The sequence below is a fragment of the Mobula hypostoma genome, chromosome 12 (genome assembly GCF_963921235.1).
Source record: "Mobula hypostoma chromosome 12, sMobHyp1.1, whole genome shotgun sequence".
Classification (NCBI taxonomy): Eukaryota; Metazoa; Chordata; class Chondrichthyes; order Myliobatiformes; family Myliobatidae; genus Mobula; species Mobula hypostoma.
Window position 1 is genome coordinate 93945970 of NC_086108.1, and position 27676 is coordinate 93973645.

The following is a 27676-nucleotide window of genomic DNA, read 5'->3' on the forward strand; positions in this document are numbered from 1 at the left end:
ATTTGAGATCGGAGTTTTCCTTCTAGATGAGCTGCCAACCACGGCTGATGAGCCCCATCTGCCCAAAGCCACTGGTTTTAAGGCACCCAGTAACCTGCCTTCGCCCTTTCTTCTGTCGGTGGAAACAGCTCCGCCAAGCTCAGTAGCTAAGCCCCACGCGAAAGGCAGGAGATGGACTTGTTTGATAGAGGCTATTTGAGATGCTCACCATTGGAAGCATTTAATGGATAATGGGAGCTTATCCCCACTACTCCCCCCAGCTACGACAAACTAACGAAACCAAGTACATCAAATAATCTGGGGTGGGTGGGGGGGGGGGGCAGAGGGAGTTGCCAGATGAGGTAAAGGTGAGAAAATATTCAGATATCTTTTTCTGGTTTTATTCCTATCAAACTGTGTGATTGGCAAGCCATTAAAACCCGGGTGTTCAGAGAGATCTGGATATCCTCATACAAGGAATAAAGTTAACAAATAAAACAAGTGGCCTTCATTGCAAAAGAGATGGAGTACAAGAATAACGTCTTGCTATAATTGAGAGATTACACAGGGATTGAAGGATTACACAGGCTGCATACAGTTTTGATCTCAGTGCCTCCTTCCTGGATTAAGTCCACATCCGTTGGATCGCTTAATATTTAATTTGCAAATCCTTCACAACCCTCTTGAAAAGAAAATTTGAGAATATCAAAGCTTTAAAGAAATTTCCTCTCAGCTGTGTGTTATTCTAGTCAATCCATTATTTTCACGCTGATCCAGGGACAGCTTCTTCCACTAGGCCATCAGACTGATATAATTCACGCTAACACAATTGTATTTCTAAACTATATTGACTATTCTGTCGAATACTTTACTGCACATACGATTTATTATAAATTACTATAAATTGCACATTCAGGCGGAGATTTTTACTCCTCGTGTACGTGAAGTATGTCAGAAATAAAGTGAATTCAATTCAATTTGTCCAGTGTACTGCAATTCTTTTTTAATCATTAGAAATACACAACGGTAAAATCTTCCCTATAACAAATGTTAATAGTCCATTTACAGTAAGAAGGATATGGCTACTATAGTGACCTCCAAGTTCATCCTCGGTTGTGAATAATCGCCGACAAAATAGTTCAATGTAATTCTGCGTAGTGCACATTTTTGCAGTAATTAAATAAAGGGTAAAATTTAAACAGTGCAGAACGGAACGCGTCAGACCAATCCACCTGCAGAGGATGAAATACATCAATACATCACTCATAGTGCGGCAGTATCATCAGCAGAAAGGATGCTATATTAACAGGGAAGGTTTACAGCAACGTAATGCCACTGATGACTGAAGTTGAGTAAAATAACGTTTGTGTATACAAGTGCGATAAATATAACACCCAGTTAGCCTGACGATAAACCTCACTGAGCCGACTGGAGCTTGTTTCGCCTCGCTATCAATCGCTGGCGACGCAGTAAAAGGACAGAGACAACAGTCTGCAGATGCTAACACCTGGAACAAGGTTCACCGTCCACTTCCCTCCATAGACGCTGCCTGAGCCCGGAGCGATGGCGTGCCCGATTCGCGGTGGCACCAGGCGGAAGTGTCCGAGGGAACCTCTCGGTGGGACACCGAGCGGAAGTAGCGTGCAGTCGGCCGGCGAGATGGTGCAGACGCGGAGCGGCCGGCGGACTCTGGTCTCCTTGGTAAGTGCGGGGATGACCTGGTGTTCCTCTCCGGTGCAGGGCAGGCTGGGGTGGAAGTAGGAAGGATCGCACTTAGGTGTTTGCAGGCAGGAATTGGGGCAGGCGGTGCAGCTTGAGTGGGAGGCATCGAGTGCTCGTGGCCGGGACAGGGCCAGTGGCAGGAGACTTCAGTCTGTCCGCTTCATCTTCACCCGAGGTGTGGTCACTGGAAATGTGTCAGCTTCAAACACAGGGGACGACCCGAGTGGCAAATTTTTCATGAAGGTGGTGGCCAGTCGAGCTGTCAGAAGAAGTGGTTGAGGCAGACACAGTAGTATAATTTAAGAAGCACTTAGGTAGGTTCATGGAGAAATATAGATTTAACCCAGTAAATTGGAACTAACTGGGTGGGCACCGTCGTCGGCATGGACTGGTTGGGCCGAAGGGGTTGTATTCCTGCTGAGTTTCTCTTTGCCTATGACAACCAGCACCTGCACACAGGAATGTGTTGGGGTACCCTGACTAGGGTAGGGTATTGGGCAGAATATAGTTCCACCGCAGGTCACCACCGTACACTTGTGTACAGTAACAAATAATCTGTTGGAGGATCTCGGCAGTCTGAGGAGCATCTTTTGGGCTGTAAGGAACTATTGACATTTGATTATCCTGATGTAGGGTATCAACCCAAAATGTCTACCATTCTTTTTCCTCCCACTGACACTGCTTGACCTGCTGAGGTCTTCCAGCAAATTTGTTCTTGCTTCAGATTCCATCTGTAGTCTCTGAAGCCTTGGTTTGTGTACAGCCTGTACATAAAGTGAGTATTTGTAGGGCTGCAAGTATCTTCTGCAGCCAGGGAACTTGGTTTGCGACTGCATTTCAGACTTGTGAACTGTTGGAGTTACAAACTGTTCAAAGGAACGGTATTCTGCCTTACCCTGGGGAGGACTGAGATGGAACAACTCCCCTGCTCTTCCTTGAAATGGTGAAGTGGGATCTTTTGTTATGAACCTGAAGGAGCATTTGTTGGGTACAGTTTGATGGTAACGATCTCCAAGAGGATACATGCCCCTCGTTCCTTTCTTTGCACTGCTGTATTGAGTACAATGAGAAGTGATGATGGTGATATGAGGATGCAGGTGCTGGGATCTGGAGGAGATGCTGGGTACAGTATGTGGATGATAGGCAGTTGGAATCAGGTGCGGGAAGGAAAGAAATTGGGAAACAGGAGACTCAAGGGACTGCAGATACTGGAATGTGGAGCTATAAACAACCTGCTGGAGGAATGATACAGACCTGATGCAAGGTTTCAACCCAAAATGACAATACATACTCACACACTCTTCCAACTGATGGAGAAGGGAGGGTTAGTTTGATGTGAGAAAGGTTTATTTTATTGTCAAAATATACATGTACAATACACTTTGGCATTTGTCTACTCCTGATAGACACTGAATACAGAAAATCATGAGTGTTGATGAAAGAAAAGACATCAACTCCCCCTCACCTGCAGCAAGAAACAGCCACAAAAACAATCAGCAATCCTCTACACATAACAATCCCCGACCCCTTAATCCAATAATCACATAAATCTCAGAATATGGGAGGCGTCTTTTTGCTATATATGAGGAGAGCAGCCGCATGAACTCGGACCTTCCATAAAGAGTGACTGCCAACCTGGGTCCTAATGGCGCCAATCCAGGGGCAAACGCCACCCGCCCCGGCCTGGGTCTGAATGCTACCGCCCATCTGGGTCCGAGCTGTCTCTGACCCCCTCCACATTCACCTCAATACTTCAATCTTCCTTGCTGCTTCCAGATAGAGTTGTTCATTTCTGGTCTTTTCCACAAGTCAGCTTGTGTTCTCGGACCTCCCCCCGCCCCAACACCCCCACCCCCAGTGTCTGATCTCCACAAGGCAGCTCTCTGGACACGGCACAGTGCATGATTGTCCTCCGATCGAGATTCAGACTGTATGTCATAGGCTCCAACAGTTTCCGTATGTGCTGAGGGACCTGAGATTGGAGAATTGGTTGTTTGTGCTGTTGGGTTGAAGATAGCCCATGCAAAATATAAGCTTCAGTTCCTCTTGTTTGCATTTGTCCTCATCCTAGAGTAGAGGAGGCCAAGGACGGAGAGGTTGGTGTGGGAATGGAGAGGGGAGTTGAAATGGCGCACAACACTGTGCTTAGGGTAGCCATTGTCGTTAAAAAAAACTCCACCCTCTGCATGAAGAAATTTCTCCCCATTGCATTCCTAAATGGCCAATCATGCCTCTCTCTGCTCACTTCAACAAAGAGGTACAAAAAAAGTTGTTTCATGTATGATGCAAAAGATGTTAGTGTTGACAATAAATTCTCAAAAGAGAGCCAGTGATGGTAGATACTGAAGCTTGCCTTTTCTTTATTGTTCATCTTCACTGAAAAATTAAAAGTGCACCCATAATTCTTTATTTTTAGGAAGCGGTACCTGGAACACCGGCCAGTCAAAGGAAGGGCAGGAGTAGGAGGTCTGAAGCTAATACAGAAAGCTGTACTGAATCTGAATTCAACAACAAAGTACGAGAGAAAGAGAAACGCGTTGTTTGGGCTAAATCGCAACCCAGTCCAGTGCAGCCAGGAGAAAGCCGATTCGACGACATAGAAGATGAGGCTAAAACCAAGAAGGAAAATTTGACTGAAGTTGAAGGTTTCAAAATTGGTATTGAAATAACTAAAGAGGATAAGTCGTCGTCCAGTCCAGTCCAGTCAAAGGAGCTCAGCAATGAATTGGAATGCGATGATTCTAATATAGAAAGTAATGTAGACTCGGAGACCAAGATACATGAAACTGGTGATAAAATAGACCAAAAGACAAATAATCAAGAAAATAAAGGAGGCAGTTTAGTTTGCAAGACTCCCGATGTTATCAGTTTACAGCTTAGCAGTGATGAAGACCAAAATAGTCTGCCTGATGGCAACAGTGACGTAGAATCCAGCAGGGATGCTATTCCTGGACAGTCTGCCATTCCTTCTGTAACAGCAGGAAGTCCTTCGGAAAAGGATAGCAACCTCTTTGTAATTGACACACTGCCTGGAATAGATCAAGAAAGAAAATTTTATTTGGACTCGAGTGGAAAAGAGGATAGTGAGGAAAGTGAGGCAGAAACTGGGGACAGAGGCAAAGAATCAGAAGAAGAGGATGAAGATGATTTTATCGACGAAGAAGAGGATGAAGAGGAAGAAGAGGACATTTTGAACACCAAGTCCAGACTGTAAGTAGAGGTATGCGTCGCTTAACGTCCACGATACGTTCTGTGAAATCGGATGTTATGTGGTTTGGACATTATGCGAACACCTTATTATATACTTAGCAAACCTACATGGGGTACCGTAGTGTACCTGTATTGACTAAACCCATGTCATTAGCAAATTCTCCATATCCGATATAGGTCCCCCTTGCATTTTCGTGAGCCTTGTAGTTTTCAGTGAAGCTGATCCTTTAACAGCTTCGAGAATTTTTTCTTTGTTTTTCAGGATCGTCGTGATTGTCAGGTGCGACATGCCTAAATTCCGAGCGATAGCATTAACTGGTTTTCCACCTTCATATTGTTTAATAACTTTTTGTTTCACTTCCAAATCAATACTTTTCCTTTGCCTCTTGCTATCACTAGGAGTGGTTTTGCTGCGTTTGGAAGCCATGTTGCACTTTACGGTAATATTTTCAGAAGAAAATTAAACAGAGAGATAATGCTACTACACTTAAGAGACGCGCTATACACAAAATTGGTACGTCCGCTATGTCACATTCTCCAATCGGGACTACGGACGTATATGCAATCCGATGCATATCGAATGGACGTTAAGTGGCACACACCTGTATTAGAAAAGATTTAAATATTGGTTAACAGTTGCAAAGTAGTGAATTGTGTTAATATATGTTAATTGTGCTCAGTCTAACCCAGTATCCCTAGTTTTTGCATGCTTCCCCAGAAATGGCACGGAAATGGTCCACCAACATAACACACACATCTGATCTCCACCCATTTCTCTGACTTCCTTGTCACGTGTAGTCATGGAAGTGAGAGTGGGGAGGAAATTGCCTGCAGTTTCCTGCTGGCCAGAGGTCAGAACGTTTTGGCCAACAAAAAGCACTGAATGAGTTGATGTAAAAGACACTAGTCATTGTACACTAACAAGTCACACAGCACGGAAACGTAGTGATTAGCACAACGCTTTACAGTACCAGCAGGGATCAAGTCCCACCGCTGCCCATACATTCTCTCCGTGACGGCGTGGGTTTCCTCCAGGGGCTCGGGTTTCTTCCCACAGTCCAAAGTCGTGCTGGTCATTGTAAATAGTCCCGTGATTAAATTGGCAGATTACTGGGTGGCACGGCTCGAAGGGTGCTGTATGTTAATCAAATAAAAGTTTAAAAAAATAATATCATGACTATTGGTAATAGACAATTTCCAAAACTAAATGGTCCTTGCAGTAAGTAGACAAAATTGGAATAAAATGCAATCTGTTTACACTCACCTTGAATTTAAATGGAATTGGAAGTTTAGAAAAGACTTATTTATTCATTCGTGCGTTTACTTAGTTAGAGATACAGGCCCTTCCGGCCCACCAAGCAACCCACTGATGTTAACCCAAGCCTAATCACAGAACAACTAACCTACTAACCGGTACATCTTTGGACTGCTGGAGGACACCAGAACACTGGGAGGAAAACCACGTGCACACAGGCTCCTTACGGAGGACACTGGAATTGAACTCTTGACAGCCTGAGCTGTAGTAGCGTTGCTGTAATCGCTACGCTCCAATGATGCCCTATTTCATTGACATACAGTACGGAGTAGGCCCGTTGAGCCCTTCGAGCCACACCACCCAGCAATCGCCCGGTTTAATCCTAGCCTAATGATGAGACAATTTACAATGACTACCAGAAGGCACGCATATGCCTTTGGGCTGTGAGAGTAAACCTACGCAGTCCTGGGGAGAACGTACAAGATCCTTACAGGTAGTGGCAGATACTGAACCCGGGTCGCTGATACTCTATAACCACTACGCTACCCTGCCGCCCCAGTCTTGTGTTATTACCATGATCTTTTACTGTGAATTGAAATGTCATTTAAAAATAACTTATAATCTTTACATTCAAGTATTGAAAGTAAAATTCAAACCATAAGCATCACCTCAAATATATTCATTTTGGCCAAAGCCTTGAAATACAGCTGTTTACTGAAACTAAGCAGAATTTAGTTCAAAATAACAATTCTGTTTAATCTCAGGTGAAACGTATGAGGGAGAAATTTCTTAAATTTCCTCTGGAGGAAATCAAAGAGTAAAATAATTCAGAAAGATGAAAAATAAGCCTGTTGGTAACTGCAGTAACAGCAGACGTGTTCCAGTTGGGATTATTGTTCAACGATAAGAATGCAGGGATTGATCAGGGATCACATTTCCATTCTGTTCCCACCAGGGCACCCCCAGTACTTCCAGTGCTATTGGAAAGAGTCGAAATGTTCGTGTAGGCAGAGAAGTTGAGCAGGGATGTATGATAGCTGACTATGCTCAGGTGACAAAGACATGGCCTTCAGTATGAATCGAAGCAATGATGCCTTAATCTTTGGTTCCTGTTTTAAATGTTACAAAGTTTATAGATAAAACTGTTGGAAAACTTGTCAAATATTAATGGAACCTTGTTTATATGTTTCAGAATAGACTCTTCAACCAGTATTGATACAGGACTAAATCTCAAGGCACTAGGTGGCCTTTACATAAATTTTAATGCTGACAAGCGTACCAATTCCAAAGACATAAAAAATCTTAAGGATCAAAATGAAAAAGATGAGGTAAGATGTTTAGCTGCATTCTGACCTTCTTGCCAATCAATCTGATTGAAATCCACTGGAAATTGGAAATAAAAACAATGCATGAAACACTGAAATACAGGTGGCATCTCTGAGGGAGAAAAGAAATCAGATTGATAACCTTTTAGTACAAATGCTATAAATTACAGAGGAGGCTGGAGAAAGGCTGGAGAGAGGTAAAAGTGGCTGTGATAGGGCAGAGACTGAAGAGGCTAGCTCTTAAAGAGGATGAAAGTTTGTTAGTTTGGCAGCAGGTCAGAGAACATCTCTGCAGAGAAGAACTCCATAATTTAAGATAATTCATCATCCGTGTTGTCTGACGTAGGCAATCATTGTCTCATGACCATGATTGCTCTTGGCAAATCTTTCTACAGAAGTGGTATGCATAGCTGCTTTCTGGGCAGTGTCTTTACAAGATGGGTCATTATCAATGCTCTTCAGAGATTGCCTGGCATCAGTGGTTGCATAACCAGGAGATACACCAGCTGCTCCCATGATCTCACGTGACCCTGATCATTTCCTCGAATGAGATTGCAACGAGCAAGCTCTCACGCCCATTCCTCATTGCTTTCTCTCTTGCTCTCCACTCAATCACAGCTATTGATTGTTCCTTCCATCACTTTCTTTTTTTTCTCTCCCTACAAGTTTAATCACATTTGGTCGTCAATCTGAAATGTTAACTGGGCATCACCTTTCCTTCCTCATCATATATCTGAGGTCAAAAGAAATTAGATTGCCCCTTTTCCAACTTAAATCTGGTCATAATCATCCCTTGTGCTTGCTGGAGAGGGTCAGCACTTCATCACAGTAGATGTGAGTGGCACTGGGCGATAGTCATTTAGACAGCTCATCCTGTTGTTCTTGAGCACTGGTACGATTGCCACCCTTTTGAAGCAGGTGGAACCTCCAGCTGCGGCAGTGAGAGATTGAAGATGTTCTTGAACGCTTCTGCCAGCCGGTTAGCACAGGTTTTCAGAGCCCTACCAGGTACACCAACTAACACCTTGAGAGAGTTCACTCCCTTTTAAAAGAAAAACAGATCACAGGATCACTGGATGCGACAGGGATTTACGTAGATGTAGTTTTATTCTCTCTTTCAGAGTGTGCACAAAAGTGTTGAGCTCATCTGAGAGTGAAGCGTCACTGCCATTCATAGTGTTAGGTTTCACCTTGTCAGAAGTAATGGCCTGCAAACCCTGCCAGAGCTGACGTGCATCCAATTCCGTCTCTAACCTCAATCAGAATTGTTTTTTCACTCTTAAGATAGTCTTCTGTAGGTCTTTGGTCTTGAATATTACAGAGCTAGTCCTCAGCAAACTACGGTCTGATCCATCCACGGCTTTTGAGTTGTGAATGTTTCGTATGTTCTCAAAAACACACGCTCATCCACTGGGATTTTGATGAAGTTGGTGACAACTCTGGTATATTCATTCAGACCTGAAGCTGAATCACTGAATATTGTCCAGTTCACCACTCAAAGCAGTCCTCCGGCTCTCCGCCTCCCTTGACCACTGGTGCTGTGGGCTTTAGTCTCTGCTTATACGCTGGGAGCAGAAGTATAGCCAGGTTCAGAGTTTCCAAAGTGTGGGTGTGGGATGGCGCAGTAAGTGTTCCAAAGTCTGGGTGTGCAGTAACGCAGTAGGTGTTCTTGATGGTGGTCAAGTGTGTTGGCTCCTCCAGTTCCACAGGTGATAAGTTAGTGGATCCAGAGGAGGTCACGAGAATGATCCCAGAAACATATGAGAAGAGTTTGGCTATGGGACTGTACTCACTGGAGTTTAGAAGAATGGGAGGCAGGCAGGGGATCTTAATGAAACCTATCAAATAATAAAGTGATATAGTATAATAAATAGATCAAGTAGATGTGTCAGTGATGTTTCCTATAGTAGGGGAGTCTAGGACCAGAGGACACAGCCTCAGAATACAGGAACATACCTTTAGAACAGAGATGAAGAGGAATCTCTTTAACCAGATTGTGATGGGTCTGTGAAATTCATGGCCACAGACAGCTGTGGAGGTTGAGTCATTAGTATATTTAAAGTGGAGGTTTAGTAAATCTTGATTAATAATTGTGTCCAAGTTACAGGGAGAAAGCTGGTGAAGGGACTGAGAGGGATAATAAGTCAGTCATGATGGAATGGTAGAACAGTCTTGATGGACCGAATGGCCTGGTTCTGCTCTTATGTCTTGTGGTCTATGTTGGTTCCTGGAAAAGCTTTAATTTCTTCTATTAAATGCCTGGAGTGACATTTAATCACTGTAATCTCCTACAGTCTTTGGCCCTTTCTAAGTTGAAATACTTCACACTCCTGGCATACTTCCAGCTGCTAGTCATAACTTGCTCCTCCAACTTTCTTTCCATGTTTACCTTTTTTTCATCCTTTGATTCTCCTTCAGACCTCCTCTGACCAAGCTTTTAGCCTGCATTTCTAAAATTTTCTGATGTGGTTACTGTTAACTTTTTATTTGTTAATGCCTTAAGATCTTTTTGCCTTGGTAAAGGTGCTATATGATGCATTTGGTCAGTGTAGAATTTGAACAAGTAACAGTGGTTTCTGTTTGAAGATTTTGTAATTTGCTCTTTCTGTTCCTTAGCTATTAAAAAATAGCATCCTTACACCAGAGTTTGAAAAACAAGATAATGTTCCAGCTCTGAAGGTGTCTGAACGCCAACTGAAAAAACAGCGCAGGGTAAGTCGGAGACGATAGCATTCTACTTGCAATGTATTTAAAAACAAGGCTCAAAGTAAAATAGTTCCTTTGGATATTCTGCTCTTTAATAGCATCCTATTATTGATCATTTTTCCACATTTAGAAAGAGCGTGCAAAGACGGCAGGGGACAGTTGGTATAACATGAAAGCTCCTGATTTAACAGATGAATTGAAGATGGATCTACAGGTCTTAAAAATGAGAGCTGCCATTGACCCTAAACGCTTCTACAAGAAGAATGACAGAGATGGCTTCCCTAAGTATTTCCAGGTATGATCACAGTAGGTGAGCTGTGCTGTATAACAATTAAGCTTTGTTTAGGTAATAACATACAACAGTTTGTTGGCACACTGAACAGAAGCTACCAACATCTGCATTGGTAGTAATTCCTCTTAATGCAAGCTTGCTAATTTAGTAGTACTTCTCTGACTCGAAGTTCCTCCAGTGAGACGCTGTGGGAACTCCATCACCTTGTGACTCATGCCTGGTATTGTTCTGCTGACTGTTGTAACTTAACACAACATTATAGACACAGAAGTGGAGCTCTGGGTCGTTTCAAATAAACTACCTTAAATCCTAAGTCTTTATCTACCTGGAGGCTGGAAACAGAAGGTCATTTGAAAGCATGATGGATACTGAGTTCACAGTTACCCACAAATGCATTATGATTGGGATAATATGTGTTGTATCCATTTGATAAGAGATTGACTTGAGAGAGTCTACTGTTCCTAAATAGGCTCACATTGTAGGAAGAACTTCAAACCAGTTTTCAAGTAAACTGCGTACTGCCTAGACTAGAAAAATCTCTTTGGAGTAGAGTTGAAGTATTGGCTTTGAATTGATAGAGTTGAACTAAATTAGATTGTTCCCACATTGGGATTCTCAGAAAAAGTTACCTGGTTTGGATAATTGGTGAGGGTAAAGTTGTTCATGGTTTCATTCTCCTTGTAACTGCTTATTGACTATTCTGGGTTTGATGCCAATTTATTTTAAAAAACACATTGGGCTCTTTCCATTACTTCTCATGGAAAAATATTTCATGATGTAAGGGTGCACCTTCTTCATTTTTGACTTAATGAAATAATACTCTCTCCATTGACGCCTCCCCTAAGGAAATAATGGTTCTTCTCTCGCTCTATCAAATCCCTGAAGCATTTGCGTCTCTTAAACCTCATACTTTCAGCTGGTCATTAGCACCAGCCCGCAGGTTCTGTCGATTATCAGCACCTAGTCCAATGGGCAACTTGTGAACAGCAATGTGAAATGTTATTCCTTTGGCAAAAGTAAGAGAAATCAAAAATATTTTGTATTTTAGGAAAAATTCTCCACTAATAAATGAAATACAGTATGTTTATTAATACTTTGGAATCTAACATGTTTTTAGACTATGAATTCATCCAGTGATATGTGCTTCAGCAATTTGTTTGGAATGTATCATGATTGTTACAATGTGTAACCACTCATATAAATCTTTTATAGGTTGGTGAAGTTCTGGACAATCCAGCAGATTTCTATCATTCTCGATTACCTAAGAAGCAAAGAAAACAGACGATGGTGGAGGAGCTGCTGGCGGATGCACAATTCCGACGGTATGCCTTTCCATATATATAGGAACAGAAGAAAATCTCCTGATCTGTGTGTCTGCACCACTGAATTTTCTCTGCATCACTTCTTAGTTAACAAAGCTACTATTTAAAACATTTAAACTTTCAATTAAGCAAGTATTCAGAGTTTATGTGAGGGATGGCATTTAAGATTTGCAAAACTCGTGTAAAAAACAACTTTCTGATTTGATTGTTAAGTGGGCCACCTGCTCAGCATTTCTGGATTGTTCTCATTGGAGAGTTTCTCAGTATCAGATGCCACTGAATCCTCTAAATCATTTAAATTTTTAAAAATTACGCTCTTTTTAAGTTGAGATAACAATAAGTCCAGGCTTATCAAAAATCTTTTTAATTGAACTCCTTTTGGCCGTATCAATTGTGATTATTTTTGCTATACTCCTTTGGTGGACAATGATATCTTTACTGAGTTGTGGTGCTCAGAACTTGAAGGCATTGCCCTTTCACTTCTGAATTCCATGACACAGGTAAACATTTCATTTGTCCTTGCTGGACACCATTTGTTGTATTTGTGCACTAGCTTTTAGTCATTTGTGTACTGAGTATCCAGATCCAATTTTTCACCCTTAAGAAACTATTTTAATTTATTTTTCTTGACCTGTATTTCACTTGCCACTTTCTTGTCCATTCTAATCTGTCCAGCCTACCTGTTTCCTCAACACTACTTGCCCCTCCACCAATCTTCGTATCATCTCAAACTTGGCAACAAAGCCACCTATTCCATCATCTAAATCATTGATATACAGCATAAAAAGAAGCGGTCCCAACACCGACCCCTGCAGAACACCACTAGTCACCAGCAGCCAACCAGGAAAGAATCCTCTTATTCCCACTTGCTGCTTCCTACCAATTAGTCAATGCTCTAACCATGCCAGTAACATTCCTTAATACCAAGGGCTCTTAACTTGGTATGCAGCCTCATGTGTGGCACCTTGTCAAAGGCCTTCTGAAATTCCGAATATACAACATCCACTGCATCCCCTTTATCTATCCTACTTGCAGTCTCCTGAAAGAATTCCAACAGGTTTGTCAGGCAAGATTTTCCCTTAAGGAAACAATGCTGACTTTGTCCTGTGTCACCTCCATAACCTCATCCTTAACAATTGACTCCAACATCTTCCCAACCACTGAGGCCAGGCTAACTAGTTATAATTTTCTTTCTGCTGCCTTCCTCCTTTCTTAGAGTGGAGTGACATTTGCAATTTTCCAGACCTCTGGCACCATGTGATTTTTGAAAGATCATTAATGCTTCCACAATCTCTACCACTACCTCTTTATGAACCCTAGGGTGCAGTTCATCTGGTAGAGGCGACTTATGTACCTTTAGGTCTTTCAGCTTTTTGAGCACCTTCTCCCTTGTAATAGTAACTGCACTCACTTTTCTTCCCTCATTTAGGATGCAAAATACTCCTTTAGTTCATCTGCCATCTCTGTGTCCCCAATTGTTATTTCTCCAGCCTCATTTTCTAGTGGTCCTATATCCACTCTCATCTCTCTTTTATGTTTTACATACTTGAGAAAACTTTTACTATCCATTTTGATATTGCTTGCTAGCTTGTTTTCATGTTTCATCTTTTCTCTCCTAATGACTCTTCTGGTTGTTCTCTGTATGTTTTTAAAAGCTTCCCAATCCTCTATCTTCCCACTAATTTTTGCTTTGTTTTATGCCCTCCCTTGCTTTTACATTAGCTTTGACTTTCCTTGTGGCCATGGGGGTTGTACTCTTTTGCCATTTGAGTATTTATTAATTTTTGGAATACATCCTTCCTCATTTTCTCCAGAAGCTGCTCTGTTGTCATTCATGCCAGCAGCTCCTTCCAATTTACTTTGTCCAACTCCTCTCTCATACCACTGCAATTTCCTTTACTCTACTGAAATACTGCTAGGTCAGACTTTACTTTCTCCCCATCAAATTTCAAGTAAGACTGCTCTAAAAAGCTATTTTGTAGGCATTCAACAAACTCTTCTCTCTTGAGATCCCTTACCAACCTGATTTTCCCAATCGATGTGCAGGTTAAAATCTCCCATGACTATCATAACATTGCCCTTTTGACACACCTTTTCTACTTCCCATTCTAATCTGTGCTGCACATCCCAGCTACGGATGTATATCTGTATATAACTGCCATCAGGTCCCTTTACCCCTGCAGTTTCTTTAACTCAACCCACAAGGATTCAACATCTTCCGATCCTATGTCACATCTTTCTGCTGATTTGATGACATTCTTTACCAGCAGAGCCATGCCTCCCCCTTTGTCTACCTTTCTATCCCTCCGATACAACATATTAACTCTGGACATTCAGCTTCCAACTACAACCATCCTTCAGCCACGATTCAGTGATGGCCACAACATCATACCTGACAATCTGTAATGGTGCAACAAGATCATCCACCTTATTTCTTATACTCTGTGCATTGAGATATAACACTGAGTACAGTATTTGCTACCCTTTTTGATTCTGCATCCCCAATCCTCATCCTGCTGGCTGCAATTTTGACCTGTCATTTGCCTGCACTTCCTAACAGTCTGACTACATGCCATCTTTGCTTTTTTATCATCTGTCCTATCCTGAGTCCCTTCACTCTAGTTCTTACCCCCCCCCCCGCCAAATTAGATTACACCATCCCCAACACCTCTAACCTCTAATTCCTGGATTGCTGCCTGTGCAGATTAATGGACGGCTGAGAAGCTGGTGCAGGGGGCAGGGGGTCAGGGTCTTGGATCACTGGGGGAGGTATGACCTATACAAAAGTGACGGGTTGCACCCGAACCCGAGAGGGACCAATATTCTCGCGGGTAGGTTCACCTCTAACAAACCTACCCGCGAGAATATTGGTCCCTCTCGGGTTCGGGTGCAACCCGTCACTTTTGTATAGGTCATACCTCCCCCAGTGATCCAAGACCCTGACCCCCTGCCCCCTGCACCAGCTTCTCAGCCGTCCATTAATCTGCACAGGCAGCAATCCAGGAATTACTACCCTGGAGGTCCTGCTTCTCAGCTTTCTGCCTAGCTGTCTAAATTCTCTTTTCAGGACATCTTTGCTTTTCCTTCCTATTTCAGTAGTACCAAGACATCTGCCTGCTCTCCTTCCCTCTCCAAAATGCTGTGGATGTGATCCCAGACCTTCCTGACCCTGGAACCTGGGAGGCAAGATACCATTCAGGTGTCCCTTTCATGCCCACAGAAACTCCTGTCTGTTCCCCTGACTATTGAGTCCCCTATCACTACCACTCTCCTCATCTCCCTCTTTCTCTTCTGCACCATGGAACCATGCTCAGTGCCAGTAACCTAGTCATGGGTGCTCTGCGCTAACTGCCTATTCACAATTGATGATCTCCTCACTCTCCTGTACATGCCGAAGGTCATCCAGCTGCTGCTCCAGATTCCTAACACGGTCTTCAAGGAGCTGCAGCTGGATGCACTTCACACAGATGTAGTTCCCTGGGAGACTCCGTCTCTCCCAGGATCCAACATCCAACATGAAGAACACACAACAGCCAGTGACCACACTAGGTACAGTAAGAGAGAAAAAGAAATGGGAACCTTAACAGAAGCTTACCCAGAGCCTTAAACACAAAATAATCTGCAGATGCTGGGGTCAAAGCAACACTCACAACACGCTGGAGGAACTCAGCAGGTCGGGCAGCATCCGTGGAAAAGATCGGTCGATGTTTCGGGCCGGAACCCTTTGTCAGAACTGTAGAGGGAAGGGGCAGAGGCCCTATGAAGAAGGTGGGGGGAGGGTGGGAAGGAGAAGGCTGGTAGGTTCCAGGTGAAAAACCAGTAACGGGAAAGATAAAGGGGTGGGGGAGAGGAAGCAGGGAGGGGATAGGCAGGAAAGGTGAAGAAGGAATAGGGGAAAACACAGTGGGTAGTAGAAGGAGGCGGAACCAAGAGGGAGGAGGTAGGCAGCTGGGGGAGGGGGCAGAGTGACATAGGGATAGGGGAAGGGAGGGGGAGGGAATTACTGGAAGTTGGAGAATTCTATGTTCATACCAAGGGGCTGGAGACTACCTAGACGGTATATGACGTGTTGCTCCTCCAACCTGAGTTTAGCCTCACCATGGCAGTAGAGGAGGCCATGTATGGACATATCTGAATGGGAGTGGGAAGCAGAGTTGAAGTGGGTGGCTACTGGGAGATCCTGTCTGTTTTGGCGGGCGGAGTGGAGGTGCTTGACGAAGCGGTCCCCCAATCTGCGTCAGGTTTCACCGATGTAGAGGAGGCCACACTGGGAGCACTGGATGCAATAGATGACCCCAACAGACTCACAAGTGAAGTGTTGCCTCACTTGGAAGTACTGTTTGGGGCCCTGAATGGTGGCAAGAGAGGAGGTGTAGGGACAGGTGTAGTACTTGTGCTTACAGGGATAAGTGCCAGGTGGGAGATCCGTGGGGAGGGACGTGTGGACCAGGGAGTCGCGAAGGAACCGCTCCCTGTGGAAGGTGGAGAGGGAAAGATGTGCTTAGTGGTGGGGTCCTGTTGGAGATGGCGGAAGTTGCGGAGGATAATGTGCTGGATCCGGAGGCTGGTGGGATGGTAGGTGAGGACAAGGGGAACTCTGTCCCTGTTGTGGTTGCGGGAGGATGGGGTGAGGGCCGAAGTGTGGGAAATGGAGGAGATGCGGGTGAGGGCATCATTGATGACAGCAGAAGGGAAACCACAATCCTTAAAGAAAGAGGACATTTGGAGCTCGGGCTTTACTCTTTGGAGAGAAGGAGGATGAGAGGAGACATGATAGAGGTATACAAGATAATAAGAGGAATAGATAGAGTGGATAGCCAGCGTCTCTTCCCCAGGGCACCACTGCTCAATACAAGAGGACATGGCTTTAAGGTAAGGGGTGGGAAGTTCAAGGGGGATTTTAGAGGAAGGTTTTTTACTCAGAGAGTGGTTGGTGTGTGGAATGCACTGCCTGAGTCAGTGGTGGAGGCAGATACACTAGTGAAGTTTAAGAGACTACTAGACAGGTACATGGAGGAATCTAAGGTGGGGCCTTTTATGGGAGGCAGGGTTTGAGGGTCGGCACAACATTGTGGGCCGAAGGGCCTGTACTGTGCTGTACTATTCTATGTTCTATGTCCTGGAACGGAAAACCTCATCCTCGGAGCAGATGTGGCGGAGTCGGAGGAACTAGGAATAGGGAATGGCATTTTTGCATGTGGCGGGGTGGGAAGAGGTATAGTTGAGGTAGTTATGAGAGTCAGTGCGCTTGTAGAAGATGTCAGTGGACAGTCTGTCTCCAGAGATGGAGACTGAGAGATCGAGAAAGGGGAGAGAAGTGTCCAGGATAGACCAAGTGAATTTGAGAGCTGGGTGGAAGTTAGAAGTATCACTGCATCACTGACCTGTGAGAAACCTCATCACTGTGGCCTGCTCCTGCCGCTGGCTGGGATGCCAGAATGAGCCTGAACACCCGTGAAGTTTTCCTATTAAACAAGCTTTTTTGCACTGCAGTTTAAGCTTATTTTGATATTCCCCATCTTTTATTTTTCTTGAGGATTGTAATGTTTCATAAAACCGTAAAACATAGCAGAATTAGATCATTCAGCCCATCGAGTCTGCTCTGCCATTTCATCATGGTTGATTTATTATCCCTCTCAGCTCCATTCTCCCTGCCTTCTCTCCATAACCTGTGACACCCTTACTAATCTGCTTAACTACTGTCACATGAGATTGGCTTTGATCTGTTTTTTTAGCAACATGGCGTTAAACTGAAAATGTTCAATTGTTGATGTAGGTTTGAAGAGAATCGGGGGACTTCCGGTAGCGCTCATGGAGTGAAGTCGCGTTCTTGACTCGCTCCATTACCTCTGAGTTTTTTTTCTCTATGGTCAGTTATACTTTAATTAACCATTAAGGCATCAACTCTTACAATACTTTGAATTAAACTGAATTCTCCGACAACTGGATGGAACTTAGATCTGCTATGTCTAAGAACGAGAAAGACGGCAAGGATGGTAAACCTCCGGTTAAACCGAAAGCTACGGATCTCCCTCCGACTGAATCACCGGTGACTTTGAAAGCGATAGCGGAGTTAATTCAGAGGGAAATTTCAACCTCTGTTAGGGAGATGATTCGTACGGAAATTGCAGGCTTTGTTAAAGACCTGATTCATACGGAAATCTCAACTAATTTCCAGAAAATTGCCGATTTAATTGATAAGATGCAAACATGTATTGCGGAACATCAGTCGGCTATATCTGATCTTCAAAAATTCGCGCAACAAAGTGAGCTTAAGATGGGGAAAATCGAAGAAACAATTAATGTAATGAAGAAGAAACTTGACTTTTTGACTTTTAAAAACTCTGACTTGGAATCTAGAATGCGACGGCAGAATTTACGAATGATTGGCGTGAGGGAAGCCGTTGAAGGTAACAACCCCATGAAATATTTCTCCCAACTTTTAAAAGATGCATTCCCTACTGTATTTCCTGACCAACCACCGCTACTGGATCGTGTTCACAGAATCCCATCATACTCGTCTAGGTCAGATAGACCTAGGCATGTTATCTTACGTTTTCATTACTTTCAAGACAAGGAGAGACTGTTTCGATTCGCTCGATCTAAAGGTTTCATTGATTTTTCGGATCTTAAGTTCCGATTCGTGGAAGATTTCAGTAAACCAATCTGGGACCAACGGGTCCGTTACAGATCCGTGATGTCGGAATTCTATAAGAGGGATTTAAGACCAGCGCTGCTGTACCCTGCACGTCTAAGGATTCGCATGTCAGATGGAGCCCTTCGTTTTTTTGATTCTCCATCGGATGCCCAGAGTTATCTGGATCAACTTTCATCTCCAACATCTTAATTGCTTTCTTTTTAATTTTCTCCGTCGATCGGAGGCTGTGAATTGGTTGGTTTTAACTTTTCTGTGCCCTATTTGGGCAGAAAAGTTTACTTTCGATTTCTTAATATGGCTACTAAACTTTCTTTTTAACTGCGTCATTTCTTTCTTTTCCCAGGGGATTCTGGGTGGTTACTTCCCTTTTGTCATCTTACATATTTCCTGTGCGGCCTTAAATTTTGTAGTTTCTGTTTAAATTTTATTCTGTTTTGCTTTTTATAATCACTTTATGTTAATAATCCTATTTTTTTTGTTGCTGTGTCTATTCATGAGTTTGAGGTTTATTGTGGTTTTTTTTTAATATATATTTTCCGGCTTTTGTTCTGTTCTGTGTGTATTCTAATTGAGTTAACTTTTTTTTACTTATTTTTTTTACTGTTTTACAATTAGCTGATCCTTTTCATATTTATACCTTTTTTTTAGGGAGCGTATACCGGAAGTCATGGGGGTAGTTTTAGCGCTTGCTTCTTTCTGGCGGGTCTGTTTTAGATTTTGCCTTGGGGTCTTGGGCTGGGGGGTGGCGGGAGGGGCTTCACGTTTTAGTTTGTTTTTCTTTGGGCTATATATATTATTGAAGTACTGGTTGCGTCCTTTTCCCCGGTATCTTTTGTATGTTCTGTTTCCTCTCCGGGTTTGTGGGTCGCGCCTATTGTCAATCCTCCTTGTTGTGGGTTGACTTTAGGATTTATGGAGTCTATTATTAATTTTGTCTCCTGGAATACTAATGGTCTTAATCATCCTATTAAAAGAAAAAAAGTTTTTAAAGTGTTCCGGAGACTTAAAGCACAAATTTTATTTTTACAAGAGACCCATGTACGGAGGGGGGACAGACTACGTTTTTTTCAAATTCTGGAAGGGACAACAATTTCATTCGAACTCCAATGCTAAGATTCGAGGCGTCTCTATTTTTATAGATTCCTCAGTTACTTTTATACAACAGGATATTATCTCTGATCCGAATGGTAGATTTTTATTGGTTAGTGGTTTACTAATAAAAAAGTAGTTTTGGTTAACGTTTATGCTCCTAATATGGATTGTCCGGAATTTTATAAATCATTGTTTGATCAGTTTCCGAATTTGAACGACTTTTCATTGATTTGGGGCGGAGATCTTAATACCTGTTTATCTCCAGCTTTGGACCGTTCGGCTCCTTTACGGACTTTACCTAATAAATCTGCAAATTTGATTAATTTTTTCCTTTCTGATTCTGGGTCGACGGATATTTGGCGTTTTCTGCATCCTCAGGAAAAAGATTTTTCCTTTTTTTCACATGTTCATCATTCCTATTCAAGAATTGATTATTTTTTTATTGATTCTCGTCTCATTCCTTCAGTGATTAAATGTGATTATGATTCTATAACCATTTCGGATCATGCTCCACTTAAGCTTTCTATTAAAATTATGGCCAATATACCAAACAATAGACAATGGCGTTTTAATTCGCTGTTGCTTCAGGACTCGGACTTTGTTAATTTTATGAATGAACAGATTGAGCTTTTTTTTATAATTAACCATACAGAAGATATTTCGGTTAACACTCTTTGGGACACTTTTAAAGCCTATATTCGGGGTCAGATTATTTCGTATTCCGTTGCTTTGAGGAAGAAACAGAAGCAGGAGGAGATGGCAATTGTGGACAAGATTAAAGAAATTGATAAGAAATATGTTATGGCTCCTTCTGAGGAGCTATACAAACAAAGAACTGAACTTCAAATGGAACACAGTTTACTACTCTCGTCCTCGATTGTAAACCAATTAAAGAAAACAAGAAGTGATTTTTATGTTCACAGTGATAAAATTGGCAAGCTGCTGGCTAATCAATTGAAATCTAATTATGTTAAATCTCAAATCAATCAGATTTATAACCAAAATGATCGATTGATATTGGATCATGTGGGGATTAATCAAACCTTTTGTGATTTTTATTCTTCTTTATATCAATCAGAGTCTCCTCGAGATTCTAAATATATGAATGATTTTTTAGATAAGTTAGACTTTCCTCAGATTTCACAGGATATGTCTTCTTTATTAGATACTTCCATTACAATGGATGAGATTAAGAATGTTATTTTTTCTGTGAATCTGGGGAAAGCTCCTGGCCCTGATGGGTTTACCGTTGAATTTTATAAATGTTTTGCTTCTTTATTGATTCCTTGGCTCTATAAGGTTTTTGAGGCTTCTTTGAAACTTGGTAAACTTCCGGAATCTTTTAATAGAGCATCAATTTCTTTAATACTAAAGAAGGATAAAGACCCTGCTCAATGTGCATCTTATAGACCAATATCTTTATTAAATGTTGATTCTAAAGTTTTTTCTAAGTTATTAGCAAATAGACTAGAAAAAGTACTTCCTTCTATTATTTCGGAAGACCAAACGGGTTTTATTAAAGGTCGTTACTCTTTTTATAATATTCGTACATTGTTAAATATCGTTTATACTCCCTCACAAAATGTTCCTGAGTGTGTTATTTCTTTAGATGCCGAGAAAGCTTTTGATAGAGTAGAATGGCCTTATTTATTTAAGGTGCTTGAAATGTTTAATTTTAGCCTGAAATTTATATCCTGGATTAAACTGTTATATCACTCCCCTGTAGCCTCGGTTCGTACTAACTCTTTAAACTCACCTTTTTTTCCTCTCTTTCGTGGTACTCGACAAGGCTGTCCTCTTAGTCCCCTATTATTTGATATTGCATTAGAACCTCTTGCAATTGCTATTCGAGAATCTTCAAATATTACTGGGATAACTCGGGGATTAAAGTCCCATAAATTATCACTCTATGCTGATGATTTACTTTTATATATTTCTAATCCTGAGAGATCTATTCCTGCTGTTTTAGAGTTATTAGCACAATTTGGTCTTTTCTCAGGTTATAAATTAAATCTTAGTAAGAGTGAACTTTTTCCGATTAATAAACATCTTCCCTTATATTATAAATTTCCATTTAAATTGATTAATAATTACCTTTCATATCTTGGGATTAAAATTACTTGTAAACATAAAGATTTATTTAAGACTAACTTTTTACCATTAATAGACCATATTACTCAACTTTCATCTAAATGGTTTCCTTTATATTTAACTTTGATTGGTCGTATTAATGCAGTTAAGATGTTTTTTTTGCCAAAATTCTTATATGTGTTTCAGGCATTACCAATTTTCGTTCCTAAATCTTTTTTTGATAAAGTCGACTCTAAAATTTCTTCATTTATTTGGCAGAATAAGAATCCGAGACTGGGTAAAATACATTTACAGAAAGCTAAGAGAGATGGAGGTTTAGCATTACCTAACTTTAGATTTTATTATTGGGCTATTAATATTCGACATATGAAATTTTGGTTACTTGACCGGGATATACTATCTATTCCTAAATGGGTAGCATTGGAATTACAATCTGTTCAGGGTTATACACTTGGTTCTATTTTAGGTTCATCTCTTCCTTTTGATTCGAAACGCCTTAAGCAGGTCTCTAACCCGATCGTTAAATATGCTTTGCGTATTTGGTTTCAATTCAGAAAATTTTTTGATCTTAATCAATTCGGGTTAGCAATCCCTATTTTAGATAACATATTTTTTCCTCCCTCTTTTACGGATCGCGCTTTTCAAACTTGGAAGACTAAGGGTATTTTACGGTTTTTGGATTTATTTTTAGATGGTTCCCTTATGTCTTTTGAACAATTATCTAATAAATATAACCTATCAAGAATACATTTTTTTAGATATTTACAAGTTAGAAATTTTCTAAGTACTATACTTCCTTCCTTTCCAATGCTTCCTCCTATATATATTTTAGATTCGATAATTAACCTTAATCCATGTCAGAAAGGTGCATCGGCTATGATTTATAATATTATTATGAAACTCAGGAAAGCTCCATTTGATAAGATTAGGGTAGATTGGGAACAGGAATTGGGGCTTACCATTTCTGCGGATGATTGGGGGCAGATTTTACAATTAGTTAATACTTCCTCTATTTGTGCTAAACATTCCCTAATTCAATTTAAAGTGGTGCATAGAGCACATATGTCCAAAGATAAGTTAGCGCGTTTTTACTCGCATATTAATCCTTTCTGTGATAGATGTTCGGGGCAGATAGCCTCTTTAACTCATATGTTTTGGTCTTGCCCTACTTTGGAAACTTTTTGGAGAGATATTTTCAATATTATTTCTAAGGTATTAAATATAGATATCTCTCCTCACCCTATTACTGCTATCTTTGGACTACCTAAAATTTCTAGTAATCTTTCCCCTTCAGCCTGTAGAATGATTGCATTTCTTACTTTAATGGCGAAAAGATGTATTTTACAACATTGGAAAGAGCTTAATGCTCCAACTACCTTTTTTTGGTTTTCTCAGACGATTTTATGTTTGAATCTGGAGAAAATTAGAAGTAACCTTTATGATTCTTCATTTAAATTTGAACAGATTTGGGGACCTTTTATTCGATATTTTCATTTAATGTAATATTTACCCTTCTTGTTTTTTTTCACTGTTTTAATGGAGGTCGGGATTGAGGACGTGATTTTAAGTTTAACTCTGTTTGGTTTCAAGTTAGCCCATTGCTTTGCTTTGCTTTTAGTTAGTTGCACGGTGGGTTTTTTTTTGGGGTTTTTTTTTCTTTTTTTCCATTGATATATATAAAATTTAGTATACTATTATGTTATCTTGGTTTCTTATGCTTAAATTACATTGTTTGTAGTATTTTCTTTTTGGTATTGTTATCTTTTGGAATTTTATTATACTTTAACATTGTATTAATGTTTATATGGCTTACCTTTTTTGTATACTTACTCAATAAAAAGATTTAAAAAGAAAGAAAGAAAGAAAGAGAATCATATTTGAGTAAGCTCTAGCAGTTGTGGCACTGATGTACAATAAGGAAAGATTTTGGAAAATTGATTTGTGTTTGTTCTTTCCAGATACAACAAGAGAAAGTACCAACAGATCATGACAGAAAGGGCAGCACTTGCAGCAGGCAAAAAGTACCATAAGAAGAAGAAATTTAAAAAATAAAACCTGAAGAAAAACATGCCTAATTCTCGATATATTTTCATAACCAATAATACATTAAAAGGTTAAAAAAGTGACTGTGCTACCAACTCCTATTTCCTCCCCATTTATAAAAGCAAACTAGCTAAATTAGCTACAGGCAATTTTAGAAATGAAAACTATTCAGCAGTGCTGAAATATGTATCATGAATGAATTTCCAGCCTCAAGAAATGAAGATATGTCAAAAGTGATAAAGAAACTTCATAAGTCCTATTTAGATTTGTAATCATGCAATATTGTTAATTAATTTGTAGATGCAGCTAACCTTTGTGTGTGTGTGTGTGTGTGTGTTCAGCAGATGTTGAATACAGACAGTCAAGAGCAGGATTCTTTACAACATTTCTGTATGAGTTCTGAGCACTCTGTGTGCCAGGAATTCCTTCTTGTAATTGCCCTGGTGTACATTATTAGCTTTCTGATCTTAATATGAAACTTGGATGATATAATGGAAAACATTTTAAATTAATATGCAAAAGTTATTTCTAGTCGAACTAAATACATATTGTACAACTAAGTACAATACTGTGGATTGACTGGCCCCAGATGTGCCAGCTTCTTTCTTTGTATTTCTGGCCTCAGTACATGCTACGTGACAAAACCTCTCCGAACCTACTACACATATTGCAGTGGGGTGGCAAAATCCAGGCCATGCAAGTCTCCTTGATTACATGGCTGACCTTCAGCCATGCTTATGTAACAAGCTTCAAAGAGACCCAACATGTCTCTCCCACTCCCTAAAAGAAACCTTAGTGAAGATCCTCATACTCATATTAGCAACTAAAATTAGCCAAATATTTAGTGCTATCACTGAGATTGCGTTTAATGAGAGCACTGAATGAATTTGGCTAATTGTTGACATACACAGGCATTGGTGCTAGGTGCAGCCAGCACTGTTGCCGTCCAGCTATCAAACAGCCATTGGACACCACCATTCTGGCTCACCTGAGGACCATATTCTGCATAGGTGAATCATTTTGTAGTAGGGACGAAGTTTACAACACAGTTCAAAACAATTTGCCCCAATTAAACAAGTTTTTTTGGGGGCTGCAAGTCAAATAATGCAATAGATTTATTTGAAAATGCAACTGGAATAATCAGCAAAACAGACTCAATGAGCTTATATTTTTGGAAATGCACAAAAGGATTCTTTTTACTATGTAAGATGTAATTAATGATTAGGAGCTTGATTTAGTATCCAGGGAATGCAGAAATCATTCTTTGGTCATAAGCCATAAAAAGATATTTATGTTAACCATTAAAATGTAACATGTCTTAAAGATCATACTTGTGGGATAAAGTGATTTATTAATAGGAATATGTAATCATGATTATTTATTTGTTAATAATTACACTGGGGATGCTGCCTGGCCTGCTGTGTTCACCAGCAACTTTGATGTGTGTTGCTTGAATTTCCAGCATCTGCAGAATTCCTCGTGTTTGTGTTTTACAAGAGCACCATTTTGAGCATCCTGACAAGCTGCATCTCTCGCTGGTATGGGAGCAGTTGTGCATCAGACTTGAAGTCCCTACAAAGGACTGTGAGAACAGCTGAGAGGATCAGAGGGGTCATCTTCTAAGTTACAGAGAAAGGTTGAACAAGTTAGGTCTTTATTCTTTGGAGCGTAGAAGGTTGAGGGGGGACTTGATAGAGGTGTTTAAAATTATGAGGAGGATTGATAGAGTTGACGTGGATAGGCTTTTTTCATAGAGAGTGGGGTAGATTAAAACAGGAGGACATGAGTTGAGAGTTAAAGGGCAAAAGTTTAGGGGTAACATGAGGGGGAACTTCTTTACTCAGAGAGTGGTAGCTGTGTGGAACGAGCTTCCAGCAGAAGTGGTTGAGGCAGGTTCGATGTTGTCATTTAAAGATAAATTGGACAGTTATATGGACAGGAAAGGAATGGAGGGTTCTGGGCTGAGTGCAGGTCGGTGGGGCTAAGAGAGAGTAAGAGTTCGGCACGGACTAGAAGGGCCGGGATGGCCTGTTTCCGTGCTGTAATTGTTATATGGTTATGCATCCGACTTTTGGAACTTTCTTTTGGATTGGCCATCACAAAAACTCCCTTGTCTATTCTACCAGCCACATCCTCAAAGCATTCTGGTAGCTAAGCATTTTTTCCCATGAATTCATGGTGACTCAATTCGAGGTGATCTGTTATTGCATCGTTTAAAATGGACTCCAGCACTTTAAGGGCATTTTGCTAACAGACTGGCAGTCCCCTGTCTCACATTTAAATTGTGGTCATATTTGTTTCCCCCCGTCCCCATAGCAACAATTCCAGAATCTTTGGAAGATGACTCCAGAGAACCCATTAATTTTAAAGCTAACTCTCAAAATCCTGGGGTGTAAATCATTGAGGGTCTTTGGAATGTATCAGCTTTTTAATTCACCGATTTATCCAGTACTTTGACCAACACCTCGTTCGTTCAATATCTATGGAGGGGAATAAATTGTCCACGTTTCGGGCTAAGGCCCTTCATCAGGACTGGATATGAAGGGGAAGGAGTACAAGCTGGCAGGTGATTGCTGAAACCAGGTGACTGGGGAAAGAGTTCCTCCAGCAGTTCGTGTAGTTCTGAATTTTCAGCATTTACAGAATCTTTTTTTTGTTAGTCCACCTGTCTCAGTAGGCCCTCGATTCTCTAATATTTATGCGTTTATGTTGGCTTCATGTATGAAGGCAGATACATTAAACTCCTCAGCTATTATTCCTCATTATAAATGACCCTATCTGTAAAGGACGCTCAGATCGTTTATTTTTCTACCTACAAAATAGTTTAGAAACAGCAATACAACACGAATACAGGCCCTTCGACCTAGGAGTTCATGCCTACCAGGGTACCCGCCCGGCTCGTCCCAATATCCTACATTCGACCCAGATCCCTCCACAAAGCTATTCAAGTGCTTATACCTGTCCTGCCCATCTTTATGTAACTCGCCGGTCTTTATCCGCTGCTTTTCGGGAAAAAAAAGGATGGTAAAGATTTACGGTTCAGTGCTCAGTATTGTCACTGATGGGTGAATTACAAAACCAACTTAACTTATTTCGAAATTATCAAGTCTGCAAACCTGGTGAATTGAGAGGTGGCATCGGAGAAATGAAAATAGGGAGTGCCAGGTCGAGTTCACTCTCAAGTGCACAAGTACGCTGAAAACATCGGTTGCAGCAACATAATCGACACGTAGCTACGGACAACAGGCAGATGATAAATTATACATAAATTTCCCACTACGTAAGTCTGGCAGCATCTGTAGAGGAAGACGTGGGGTTAATGCTCCAGATCAAATATGCTGTCCGACGTGCTAAGAGTTCCCAGCGTTTTCTGCAGTACATTGATTTCATTTTACGGTAGCTGCAAGTTTTTTTAAAGTTTGTGAAATTAGAGGAGCCAGTTCCTACACTGGGTTACATGAGTAACCCTGCATGAATAATTATAAAATACTGCAAGTGGCAAGAAGAAATATTGGAGTTCCTACTCCGGAATCTCGTACCCCTCTCCCACTCCGGCCCCGTCCCCCATCCGACGGACTCTGCCCGGTCCCGCGTCTAACAACTTCTCCCACTGCCCACCTCCGACCCGATTCCCCGTTCAAAGGCCTCGACCACCCGCCCCCCGCCCATTTCCCGATCCGGCTCCGCCATATGACGATCCTTCCTCAGATCCGGTCTCGCACCCTTGCCCACTGACTCTCGCCTGGTCCGCTCCTCCGTCCTGGTGTCGTACCCCGGTGCTCCGGTCTCTCCCCGGTTCCGCAGAATCCAACCCCCGCTCTGATCTACCGTCCCGCGGGTGCCGTGGTCCTTCCTTCAGCTCCCACAGGACCTCTGCCACCCCGCCTCCCCCTCGCCGAACTTGGGGCTCATTACTTTGTTCAGCCCTTACATGGGGTCACGTTTGCTTTCCTCTTCCCGAAGACAGTTTCTGTTTCGTTC

At 41.5% G+C, this 27676-nt stretch overlaps 1 protein-coding gene and 1 long non-coding RNA gene across 2 annotated transcripts; one reads left to right on the top strand and one right to left on the bottom strand.

The window, feature by feature from the left end:
- The first annotated feature begins 1005 nt into the window (after positions 1–1005).
- On the top strand, positions 1006–25049 carry dnttip2 (deoxynucleotidyltransferase, terminal, interacting protein 2). Its single transcript, XM_063064622.1, has 7 exons — positions 1006–1680; positions 4118–4911; positions 7359–7494; positions 10108–10203; positions 10328–10492; positions 11702–11811; positions 23611–25049. The coding sequence occupies exons 1-7, from the start codon at positions 1543–1545 to the stop codon at positions 23702–23704; spliced, it is 1533 nt and encodes a 510-aa protein (XP_062920692.1). The 5' UTR covers positions 1006–1542; the 3' UTR covers positions 23705–25049.
- On the bottom strand, positions 5882–27540 carry LOC134355005 (uncharacterized). Its single transcript, XR_010019948.1, has 3 exons — positions 27468–27540; positions 26812–26928; positions 5882–6045 (listed from the first exon to the last, which is right to left on the bottom strand). It is a non-coding gene; the product is annotated as an uncharacterized LOC134355005 (long non-coding RNA).
- Positions 27541–27676: the final 136 nt, after the last annotated feature.